Source organism: Chelonia mydas, chromosome 1 (genome assembly GCF_015237465.2).
Source record: "Chelonia mydas isolate rCheMyd1 chromosome 1, rCheMyd1.pri.v2, whole genome shotgun sequence".
Lineage (NCBI taxonomy): Eukaryota > Metazoa > Chordata > Testudines > Cheloniidae > Chelonia > Chelonia mydas.
Window position 1 is genome coordinate 57,877,477 of NC_057849.1, and position 13,226 is coordinate 57,890,702.

Consider the following 13,226-nt stretch of genomic DNA (forward strand, 5'->3'; position numbering starts at 1 on the left):
GCACTCAAGTAAGGTTAGTAACCAGAACTGAAGCTTGTTCATGACTTAAAATATGCAAAATAAAACTAGCCATATAAAATACCTATTAATAAAGTGGAATATTTGGTTAATAATTTACCCCTATTTATCAAATCCTTTTTAAGCCTGGCAGACTGTCTAAGGTTCTTTAAATCGAAAGTCTGTAGTCTCATTGTTTATAAAACAGGAACAGAAAGAGGATTAGGTATGCCCAGCCATTAAATTTACATAGGTACCAGAGTGGCTAAGAAGTTAGAGCACGAGCCCACATGGGTACAGTTCCCATCTCTGGTTTTTTTTTCCATTATTGTTTGTTGAGTGACATAAGTAAATTTGAACAATAGCTTTGTTTGTATATTTGTTTTAACCAATTAAAATTACATGAAGAGGAAGCAAATGTAACAACTCCACAAATTTCAGTCGAACAGTAATGAAATTTATTATCTTACTCCTCCACTCTTGATCAGCCTTCATGTATATTCAGGACATAAGAGATATTGGATAAAACACAGAGGGTTTACAACTTATGACAGTGAATTTAGCTAGCTTGCTTAACATGAAGTTCTTCATATCCCTTTTCCCTAGCCACAAACGGTCCCTCATATCTCGTGCTTAAGTTCTTCTGGCTCTTACACAGGCTGAGGCCTCAACTGCTTTTGTCAAGACAGATCTGGTAAATGGCCACATTGGGACAACTTTCAACACTTGCTGAGAAAGCAAGCTTTGGGGGGTCCTGGCATACTGTAAGACCTTATGGCATTGTTCCCTTATGCTTCCCACTTTCAGAGATCTCTTTTTATGCACCCTATTAAAAACGCTTTTCAATTCCCACTGGTTAGAGTTGTCTCAAATGGATCTCTGATTAGTATCTCTCTTGGGTTAAAGAAAATTTTCTGATTAGCTGAGTAAATAGAGATGGGGGCTTTTATTCACAGACAGAACAGACTTATATGAGTGCCTGATTACTTGGGTCATGGCACTCTAGGGAGAACTGCTTTTTCTTCTGCCACTTTAAAAATTTTGATCTGAGTTTCTCTAACAGACTTTAAAAAAAAAAGCATGGAGGGGAAGAAGCAGTACAGGAGCTGTTATATGAAAGGACTAGAATGAAACCAGACAACTCAGTGTTATTATGCCCTTACCTAGTATTTAAACCCAGATATCCCCTAGGTAAAGCTATTTTTCAAAACACTACCCAAAGGGCCTGATCCAAAAGCCATTAAAGTTAACGGAAAGACTCCCCCTGACTTTAATGGGCTTTGGCTCAGACACACACTGTCAAGTAGGGAGAATCTACAGTAAGTTTAAAAGTAAACACCAAGTTTTCATAATAATCCTTATGAGCCATCAGTTAGCTGGATACAATCACCTCTGGGTCATAAGTGACCAAAAGTTTACTGCCATCTGCTGGCAGTTATGTAGTCTATGCAAAATGAGTTGCTGGTCCCCGGCCAGTTCCTAGTGGACAAGTGACCAGGTCTGTATAACTGTCAGCTGGCACCTGTCTGGTAGTTTGAGAAGAGAGGCAAAGGACTGAATAGGCATAAAGTCTTAACTTCCCCCTTTGCTCCTAGAATGGTTTTTGGCAAGTCAGAGTAGAGGCACATCAGCAAAGCTTTGTGCAAGCTTGGACTGCTACTGCTGCCTATCTTGTATCTGTTTCTGTGGACCAAAGATTCCAGGCTTCATGGACGTGAATCTTAACCTTTCACAAGCTCTGTAGTTTGTTTTAAAATGCTGTTGTAATTTGAAAAATGATTACACAAATGGCATCATGAAGTTTGTCTGTCAATGGCTTCCTTACTAAATATGCTGAGTTTATAAATAAAGAGACAGTCTAACTCACAAAACTGCCAACTAGACCTGAGAACTGAAAGTCAAGCTGAGTTCTTTCTGGTTAGAAAATCATAATAAGTAATAAAGATTCTTCAATTCGCTTTTAGTTACATTTTATTCCAGATGTGCAAACCTAGAGCCTCCAGTTTCTCTCCCACAACAATATAGGTTCTGCAACAGTAAAGAGTAGCAAGAATTTATTTCTTGTCAGTGCAGTATCTTTACTAGTATGTGAAAATGAAAGTAGTAAATAAGTGTATGATTCTTTAAAATTCTCTCCCCACAGAATACTAAAGAGTCAAATCTTTACACAGCAAGCATGGAAGAAAATGTTTTATTAAAATGCACTTCAGTGATGCAGAGAATGAGATAATGAGCAGCACATTTAAGGCAGTTCATTTTCACACTTTCAGGCACACTGATCTATTTTACACATATAACTCATGCTCCCTTTATATTTAGGGTACCAAACCTGAAATGTACTCAAAGCTGCCCAAGTGGTCTCAACTCCCATGGATTTCAAGGGAAATAGGAGTTGAAGGCACCCAGCACTTCTCAGAAGGCTGTCAGCACCTTACAGGCGTTTTAAAGTGATCTTAGAATCAGAACTGCTACATTGTTCAGTTCAACAATTTTTAGAAAATTCCAGTTCAAGTAAAAACAAATGGATGCAACTTTTTTAAATACTTCATACCGAACTGGAGTCTGTGGAAGTATAAGATTAAGCTCTTCATCTGGGTTGTTTTTCCTTGGTGTTCGTTCCAACTGTAAGCTGTAGAAGGGGGAAAAGCAAAACCTTATGGAGTACTGATCTTTGAATATAGCAAGTCTCAATTAAAAAGAGGTTTTCTAAAATGACTTTTAAAGCTGCTGGAAAAAACAAAAACTGTGCACAAGATTTTCAGGAGAGCTCAGTATCCATATTTTATTGTCTGTAAATTACTGATTTAAGCTAAATACAGTAGATAAAGAACGGGTTTAAATTGTTTATGTGCAGCTGTATTAAGGGTTTCCCCTGGCTTAACTATGTCAATTTAGTCCATTTAGTTAAACCAGGGCATTCTTCAGGCACACCCACTGCTTTAGAGGATGCATATTGCAAGCTCTCACACCTTCATTGAAGGAACAGAAGTGCTGAACCTTTAAAGATGTCCTTTCTCCAAAAACATTAACCTCTGAAGTTCAACAGGAGTTAACTAACAAGTCTGAGACAGTGTAACTAAAGGTTTTGTCTAGACTGCCCTGCAGTTCATCTTAGGGAGGGTGTAAATAACAGTGCACACCAAAGTGCTGCACTATAACTCTCGGGCTGTGGGCACTGTGAGCATGAACTAAAACTCATGCCTGCAGAGTCCACATGGAGGAGTTACAGTGCAGCACTTTGGTGTTCACTCACTCCTGTAGGCCAAACTGTGGGTCAGTGTAGACAAGCCCTGAGAATCCATTCCTCTCTCAATTGCTCAACTTGCACTTATGACTCCAAGGACTTGTGTAGAATGGGAAAATAAGCAATGTTAAAATAATTAAAATGTTTTTAAATATCAGTTAGCACCTAGTTTAGACCGACCAGGACAGTGATTAAAAATGTGTTACCTGACTAACAATACTAAAAAAAAAAAAAAAAAAAGACTTTTAGGCTAGACAGGACCTGAATTTCCAGTGTAAAAAGTGACCAGTCAGAACAGTAAAACCTTTTAGGCTATCTTTATATATCATAGAGGAGTAAAAAGAATTAAGAAGAGAGTGTTACCATTCTGTGTGATTACGCTGCAAAGTTTCATCATTATCCAGAAATAATCGTGCGTCTATATCTTTATTTTTCAGGTAAAGCTCTTCATATTGTCTCGAGAGATCCTCAACCTAAAAAGTGTGGAAGTTTTATTCTTATAGGATCCATTTTGACAAGGTATTGAATATTGTATTCATGAACTAGGGAGAGGAATGTTTCATTCTCTATTTTAATATAGATATTTAATTTATTTTGACACAAATCTCTCATAATTCCCAAAGTCATTTCACTGTAGATATAATTAGGGCTCTGTGTCTGTCACCGAGGTCGCAGAAGTCACGGATTCCATGACTTTCTGTGACTTGTGCATCAGCCAGTGTGGCTGACCCGAGGGCCGCCTAAGCAGCTGGCTCGGGGACCAGCTGCTCAGGAGGCCCCAGGGACCGCAACACCAGCCATTGCTTGGGCAGCCCCTGGCAGCTGGCCCCAGGGATTGTCCAAGCAGTAGCCCCTGGGTCAGCCGGAGCAGCCGCTGCTCCGGTGGCTCCTAGCAGCGGTCACCAGGCTCTGGCAGCTGATGTCACTGGTCCTGCCCCCTGCCCCTGCAGCAGCCTACTACAAGATGGAAAAATTCAAGTTTGGAGCCCACATTTCCTAAGAAACTTCTCCTGGAGCCCTGAAAATAGCTGAAATTTCATTGAAATGGGCCAAGTCTTTTAGAGAGTGGGAGTGGTGTGCCTACAAATAAGTGGAATTTTTTAAATACACTGACTCCTGGGACAACCTTTCTACATATCTGGAGCTCTGTGCTGTGAGAGCAGGGTCTGGCTGGATAGGTAAAGAGGCAATCACGATTCAATTCAAATCTCCCAACGTCTTAGATTTGGAGCTCCAGAATGCACTGGTGCCTCAGAGGCCAGGAAGTTTGAAATCAAGACCCAAGAGCAGATTTTCTAGCAGCGATTAGATCTCTCCACTGCATGACCTTGACTTATTTCTTTAAAAATATCCCTAGGCAATTATATGCAATATGTTTATGAAGCTTCAGAACTGCAGTTTTTTTGTTCTTGTATTTTTTTTTTTTTTTAAACTGAGCATGAACATAGGAGCTGGGGGAGGAGGAGGGTTTAAAGTAACTGGCCTGATATTGGCCCTCACTCCAGTTTTTGCACTGCTCCTGTATGGCCATAAACCCATTTTAGCCAGCTATCAGAGGATGCTCACAGGTGGCATAGAGCGAGTTGTGCTGACTCTATGGCACCTCCCCCCACCATGCCCTTCAGCATACTGGAAGCAGGATGTATGCCCAGACTGCTGCTGTGCTCTGGTAATCCCCAGGTAACATAGAAGACAGACCACTCTAAAGCGAAGGCTCCACAGTGTAAACATCATCAATGACAACATAGCCTCCTAGTATAGACACAGCTTACATCAATAGAAGTAGTTTTTCTGTTGCTGTAGGGACACCGTCTCCCTGAGTGACACAGCTATGTCCACAGAAGCATTCTTCCATCAACATAGTGGCTTGTATGCTGGGGGGTTTATCAGCACAGCTATGTCAGTCATGGGTGCATTTTTTGCACACCCCTGACCAATGTAGCTATGGCAATATAATTTGAGTGGAGACCAAACCTAAGCTGTATGTGAGGCTGAGATACGCCCAGCCAGTCTCAAGACTGGGATGCTTAGCACCACTTTTAATTCTCATCTCCACTCTCAGCCGCACCAGGCAAATCTCAGCTGTAACACATAATTATATAATCATGGGGATAAAGGCTATGTTTTACTCTAGTCAGATTATCTTCTGAGTTCCATTATAACTCCCTCCTTTCATACACTATGTTCATAACTTGTTCAACATTTGTCTTTTGGCAGGAAAGTGTTTACTACCCCACAATTTTCTGAAAATTAAGGGTTTTTTTAAAAAATAGATTTCTTCTCCATTTCAGAAAATCAGCCTTAGAACATAAACCAGTCAGCTGCTGCTACTGCTACCACCTTGTTCACCAAGCACAAATCTTTACCAAAAACAGCAGTTGTAAGTGTGAATTCACCTCCAACGCCCACATTTACCACGTCAGTATGAATGTCACATGCACACTTATAGGGGGATTAAACATTATCATCATCAAGCCCAGGCAGTTTTGCTTACTTTTAAAAAAGGAATTTTAGTCTAAATATTTATATCCAATGCTAACGGCTATTTATGCTAATGAGTTAAGTTTCTTGTAATCAAACTGAATGACATATGCTACTAGGTCTTTTCACACTGATCACAACTAAGGCTGAAAATTCTGAGAGAAATATTTGCTGCTAGTTTTGTTCAGGCCTACATTTGACCACTGCCTATTGCACTATGTATAGTCCTTTATTTTGGGGTATCTCTGGAGTTCCTCACTCTGGAAGAGTGAGAATCCTGTGATGATGGTATTTTTAAAGAAGGTAGAATTTGTAATCTTGCAGTAATTTGAAGGTACCATCGCATACGATTCTCATCCACAGAGTTTGGGAGATAATGTTTTTCAGGTGGTTTTGATGTTAAAATTCTGTGTGAGAGAGGTTTATGCAGAACTAGCAATAGTTAAACAACTGGATTTGTTTGATAGGTAGGCTGCATTAATCTGTCAGTTAGGAACTATGTAGTGTGCTAACTTTGCCTGAGCGTGACTGGAAGTTCAGCCAGAGCTGGAAGGCATGAGTCTCCTATGCTTAGGGACTGTTTTTATTGTAAGTTTACTGTTGGTAAAGACTATCAAAGAAGTAGTGGGCATCAAACTCAAGACAGAAGAGGTCTGTAGTGGGTCTTATGTTTTTGCTTTGTTTATTCCTGTTAGGAGCCTGAATAAAATATAGCCTGCCAGGAATTGTGGAGATTCTGGTTTACACAACAGCTTCAATAAAATGGTTTTCCAGTTACCAGCTTTGCCACAAATACAGATTGATTCATGGTAGGTTTAACTGTGTAAAGGCCATTTAATCCAATTTTAAAAAAAGTTAATACATTTTATGCTTCATAAATGCTTACTGCTTAAGGCCTCAGTCCAGCAATTGTAACGCATGTAGGTAACGCATGTTGCACCCACACTGAGCTCCAATGAAGTAAAGAGGGCTCTCTGTGAGGTACAGCAGTCCACAGTTTAGTCAATTGCAAAAGTATGGCCTAAATCTTGAGGATATTTATATATCCAAGAGCAGATGAACCAGGTTGAATTAAATTTAAAACTGAGAAGGTGTAGAATTATTTCTAGAGAGATTCGCTTGATTTTGCGGCCTTTATATTGCTGTAGCATTAATACAAGTAAATAACCTATTGCAATCAGAGGAATGAAGCACTGTTTAAAATTGTACTTTATTTTGAGAAGAGTAGCAAGTTCATCCCCAGGAAGCTCATTATTAAAGTTTAAATAAAATTTAACAAACAACTGTATATCCTATATTAAGACAACTTTTAAACAAAAGACCTACTGTGAACCTTGGAAATCCTATTTAGCCACTTTTTCTTGTGAAACACACCTTAATCCATTTATAGGCTTCTTCTAAAGTTGACACTGGAACTGCAGTACAGTGAAAGGACATTTATGTGATCTTAAACGTTTTAGAATGAACCACAGTATATTTAACTATTTTTAATTACTCTAATTACCTCTGGAAGTCCATTTGAAGTTACAATACCAACAGAATTCAAAAATGGAATAAAGCTTGTGAAATATACATTTTTGACCTGGAAAAAGTAAATGGCATAACATTACCAATATATAGAGGTACTAAACATACGTTATTTTTACAAACAAGACACCAGCAAAACAAATTGACTGTGCTAAGCTTATTATAAGCTATTCTTAAATTACCTCAGAGAGTACTTAATTTCAAACAGTCAGAAATAAAGCACTATCCTCACAGCTGAAGATTTAAGTTAATTACTAAACTGTGTGAACATCTATATCCACCACTAAAAAACTGAAGGGTCGAACTTGGGGGAAAGAAATAATGGTACTCTTTCAACCTCCAGTCTCTTCAGTTTCTGCCCACAGTAGACTGTGCAGATATTCATCGTATCTCTCTCTTACATGCTTATATGCTGATTAAAAGAGCAGTTACCTTATAGTGACTGTGGTTATTTAAGAGATCGTCACATGTGCATCCTATTCATAGTGTGCGAGTGCCCCAGCACAGTAGCTTGGTGTTTCCACTATCCCCATCCTGTAAGAGTCATGCTCACACTTCATGTCCTTGCACTCCCTCTCCCGAGGGCATAAAGTGAGCAATGACCCCAACTGCCCCTCAGTTTCTTCACTGCTCAGAATCCAAAATATATTAAGACTCCAAGCTCCAGGGAAGGGAGGGGGGGCGACTTGGGATCCACATGTGAAGACATCTCGAAGATTCAGTTACTATTAGATAAAATGACGTTCCTCCTTTGTACTCCACATATGGATCCCACTTTTGGTGATGAGCTAGAAGTAACCTCAAATGGAGGTGGGAACTAAGTTATTTGGGGAAGGAGAGGGGAAAAGATTGCAAAACCACCCTTCCAAAATGGGCACCTGTACTAGAAGCATTCACTAACAAATAATGTTTTGTAAACATCTGAGCTAAAGTTCAGGCAACTGTTCTGAAAGTCTGCAGTATTGGTACCTGACAGACATGATACCGAAGTCGCTTCTGCTCTGGTAGAATGAGTTTAAATGTTTGAAAGGAGACTTAATATATGCACTTCAAGTATAATCAGATACCCATTTTGAGATGAAGTCTTTGAGATGAAGCAGCCATTCCCTGGGATTTATTACCATAATCAATAAAAAATCTTGAAGTTTTACAGGAAGATTTATTTCTACCCGGATAGTAGAACAATGAATCTTTTCACATCCAAGGTATGTAATTTAGCTTCAGCTGGAGACTAACGAGGTCTTGGAAAGAAAATTGGTAAAAGAAGAAATTGATATGAAAGTCAACAATATTTTTGGAATAAAAGATGGATGATATCTCATAGTTACCCTGTCCATATGAAAAACTGTAAGGAAGGTTAATCATTAATGCTTGTAATTCACTTATCCTACATGCTAATGTAATTGCCGCTAATAATGCCACCTTCACGGATTAGAAGTGAATTGGACAGATTGATAAGTATTCAAAAGGGGGTTCCATTAGAGGGGGGAAGCACTAGATTTAAATCCCATGTTGGAGCAATCTTTTTTTATAGAGGACACAAAAAGACAGGTCTCTCAGAAATCTGCTTACTGATGAGAGAAAACCAAAACCTTCTATAAGCAGATGAAAAGTTGATAGCACTGCCAAATCTACCTTAATTGAAGAACCAAACTGGAATGTTTTAACTATAAATAACCTAAGATTTTTGGACTAGAACCCTGAGAAATGGTGTGTCCCTTCAACAATACCCATAAGGAGATATGCTTCCATTTTGAAGTATATGTAATTCTTGCAGAATATTTCCTGCTCTGAAGTAGCTATTCTGTACTTCTGAAGAATATTCTCTACCTAATAAAGACATCCAGAAACCACCCAAGCTATGAGATGTAGTAATGCTAGATTTGGGTGAAAAACTAAGCCGTGGTTCTGCAATATCATGTTGTACTGAAACAGAAGCATGATAAATTGATGATCAGACAAAATCAGGAGTTACAAAAACCAGAATTGGCAAGGACAAGTGGGAGCTATCAGTATAACCTCAAGCTCCTTGCCTTATCTTCCTTAACACCCCTGGAATTAGAGAAAGCAGAGGAAAGGCATACGTCAAATGGAATGACCAGCAAATCATGAAAGCATCCACTATAGAACCCGGACTCTTTCCCACTTGAGAACAAAACAGATCTTTGAAGCAACAGGTCTATCTGAAGAAACCCTCCCACCTTTAGAAGATTTGGCCAATAATGAATAATTTAACTCCACTCATGAGACAGTCACTTTTCTACTAAGTGAGTCTGCTAAGCCACTGCTCTCCCCTGCAAGGTGGAGAGCTATCAAATTGATATGATTCTGGATACACCATTCTTGCAGATCTGTGGCTTCTTGACATAGATCTGATCTTGCGCCTCTCTGTTTATGTAGTGGGCTGCTGTGGAGTTGTTTATGAGACTCTGGATGAAAGAATCTTTGATCAGTGGTAGAAATGCCTTGCTAGCTAGACTCAAACATTTATGTGTATGTAGGACTCCCCATGAGGCCACAGACTGAGTCGGCATCAGACCTATATGTGTTCCCCAGTGCTTCTTGGATACATCAGAATCGTGGATGGTATTGGAACAGCAAATGGTATTTCCACATGTACATTTTCTTTTGTTGTCCCATCACTTCAAAGAATTTAAAACGGGTCACTGAAAGTGAGGAGGCCAAATCATGTGCATTTTTGGTTTGTATATTGACTTGATCCAAGCTTGAAAAGGTCAATCACAGATGGGCAAAGTCATCAAAGCTTACGGTCTAGAAGTTCGAGAAATATCTTCACTGATGCCTAAGTGTGATTGTGAAAGTAGTATATAAAAGTGCCTTCTGGTCTGAAATCTGTGGAAGAAATGCACTTGTTGCTAGTGAATCTAGTTGAGCCCCTACAAATTCCATCAGCTATACCTGAATCAGATTCTATTTTTTTAAATTGATTCTCAAAGCTAGGGATGAAAACAGGATCTTCTTCACTTCTAAGGTTACCTGTTCCCGAGATTTTCTTGTACAAGCCCGTCACCCAGATGAAGGAAAATGTGTAATCTAAGGGGTAGCCATGCTAGTCTGTATCCACAAAAACAACGAGGAGTCCGACACCTTAAAGACTAACAGATTTATTTGGGCATAAGCTTTCGTGGGTAAAAAACCCACATTTTCACTCCATGCATCTGAAGTGGATTTTTTACCCATGAAACATTATGCCCAAATAAATCTGTTAGTCTTTAAGGTGCCATCGGACTCCTCATTGTTTTTGTGTAATCCCTGTTTGCTTAGATAGGCTGCTACTATGGGGACACACTTGGTGAACATCCATGCAACTGAAGAAATTCCAAAGGGAAGTACTCAGAATTGACAGTGAATTCCTAAAGCCACAAATCAAAGATGCTTCTTATGTGCATGGCATGTCAACACATGAAAATAAGCATCCTGTAACTCAAGGGCAATGAACCAATGCAAGGGATCTCAAGCAGGAATAACTGGAGCAAGAGTTGCCATATGAAAGTTGGTTCAATCTAATGTATTTGTTTAGATTCCTGATGTTTAAGATTGGATGACAACCTCCTTTCTCTTTTGGTATAAGAAAATAGGGGAATAGAAGCCCTTTCCCACAAATTCTTGTGTTACCAATCCTATCACTCCTAGACTGATTAGGTCAAGTATTTCTTGACTCAGCACTCTTGAGAACGATCCCTGAATAGAGACCAGGAAAGGGTATGAATGGGAGAAAGGGAATGAAACTTAACAACATCCCTGATGATCTGCAGAACCCATTGGTTTGTGGTGATAGCCATCCAAACCTCTTGGGAAAAGGACAGGTGGGAACCAAAGAAAGGAAGGAAGGACTACAGATCCTTGTAGATTAGTCCAAGATAATCAATCATTGCATCAAATCTAACGTCTCTGCATCGGTTCTGACTGTGCGGCTACCAAGAACAGAGATGGAGTTCATCTCTTTTTAGATTGATCAGAAGAGTTGTTAAAAAAATGAGAAAGGCACAGCATTTTTATATCTCAAGGAAGGAGGATGGCGGCAAGCTGCCATATGTAAACCTAGAGATCAGAGTGGATCCTGAATCTTAACAGAGACTCATATGGAGAACCATAGGAGATATTTTAAAATGTCAATAGGGCTTCTGTCGTCAACTGTTCATCTGACTAAAAACATACTAATTGACTCGGAACAAAAAAAAAACTATTTTTTTTTAAATTAGAAGCAACACACACTAGTAAACACTAAAGCCACAATAGCTCAGTATTGGCTATCCTAACAACTAACTATAAAGAGAACATCAATGTCGTTCCATTTGCTAGGCTTAGGGTAGTCCAAAGGAATTGAACGGCAGTTGGGATTGTTGAGAGTATAATACCCTAGGGAAGGAGTGTACAACCCTTACTAGAAACTACTAATGAAAACATTGCAAGCGGCTGGACTGGGGCACACCACAAGTAGAATCCACACGTCGAGTACTCAAAGAAAAACTAAGTTAGATGCTTTATTTCACAGTTAAGTCTCCCATATCAAAAGGCAACTGCATGCACTCAAATAGCAAAAGGGAGATTTTTAAACAGAGGAAGAAATATTGAGAAAGGGATAACGCTACTGACCACTGGATTTAAACAGACTGATGATCAGGTAAAAAAAACTAAAAATTGTTTACTGCTGCCTCAATTAATAATATCAGGTTTTAATCATAGTTTTGGATATCACCTTGCTTGATGGACATTACACCAAGATTTAAGATAGTGAATTTTTCAAAAAGCACAAATCTTACCTCATCTAAGTTACAACCATATTCTTTACAAAGGACTTCAATAACTTTTGTATCTGTGTCAGTTTGTTTTGATGTACGTGTACTCCTGTTCTGACCTCGCCTTGGTGCTCGAGTTGAGCCATTAATAGACATTGCACTCACATGAGATTCTGTAAAAGACAGTCAGCATCACCACAGGATTTAAAAAAAAAAAAAACAAAAAACCACAAGTTTAACTAAAAACCAAATACTTCTGACCTTTACATTTAAGCCACAAAAGAGGGTGACATGGTTTTAAGAAGAGAGTCTACAAAATGTTACACAGAACAGGAAACATACTTATGGTTTATATGCTGAGAAAGAGGAGTTGCATCATACAAAATCCACATGAACAGAAAACTAATGAGAGACTGTCTGCATAAGTCTTTGGACATTGTGTGTTTAAAGCTACTTATGTATGGAATTTAACACTACTCAGCACTTTTCATCCACAGCTTCCAAATCATTTTTGCAAATGGTGGGTAAGCATTAGTCTCCTGTAACATCCAGAGTTAGGCCGCAAGTGAAGACCACATTTCCCAAAAGCTCTACAAAGAAGGTTACTTACTTGTAACCGGAGTTCTTCGAGATGGACTTTGCATATTCACACTCTTGGAATCCACCCACTGGGTGTAGCAAGACAGCTGTACCTTCTAGTAGTGGTGCCTGTTAGGAGTGGCTCACCCTCCGTTTCTCCTCCCACCGGCAACCCCCATGCAGACTCAAGGGGCATGGCACGGGCATTGGTGCCACTGCCCTCAGTTCTTTCCAACCTCTAAAGTTCAATACCAAGTAAATACAAAATTAGGACTCAGCAGGAGCAGAAAAGGCAGGCAGGGAGCGTGAATATGCAGAGTGCATCTCAGAGAACTTCGGTTACAAGTAACCAACCTTTGTTTGTTCTTTGAGTGTCCTCTGCATATTCCTACTCTTGGGATAGTTTGACAAGCAGTACATCAATAAAGGCAAGAGAGAGCAGAGTCTTAATTGAATGATTGAAGTACTGCTCTGTCAAAATGAACTTCAGATCTCGATCAAGATCCAGTACTTAATTTGTGCCAGGCCTTGCCAAGGCCAGCTGATTAACCGTATCACTTAGCTGCGAAAGAAATACCTTGAGAGCCAGATGGATCACCCTCATTTCTCTGAGGACATTCTATGGATGCAATCACCAA

The 13,226-nt window shown here is 39.4% G+C and overlaps 1 protein-coding gene across 3 annotated transcripts in view; it reads right to left on the reverse strand.

Annotated features, from left to right (window-relative positions):
* Positions 1 to 13,226, reverse strand: part of RB1 (RB transcriptional corepressor 1) — a 167,721-nt gene that overhangs the window by 106,493 nt on the left and 48,002 nt on the right. For all 3 annotated transcript variants that reach the window (XM_037893564.2, XM_037893558.2, XM_037893579.1), the window contains 4 exons: positions 12,034 to 12,182; positions 7,227 to 7,304; positions 3,605 to 3,714; positions 2,549 to 2,626 (listed from right to left, as the gene is read on the reverse strand). In XM_037893564.2, the coding sequence (XP_037749492.1) occupies positions 2,549 to 2,626; positions 3,605 to 3,714; positions 7,227 to 7,304; positions 12,034 to 12,182 (415 nt within the window). The remainder of the gene's footprint in view (positions 1 to 2,548; positions 2,627 to 3,604; positions 3,715 to 7,226; positions 7,305 to 12,033; positions 12,183 to 13,226) is intronic.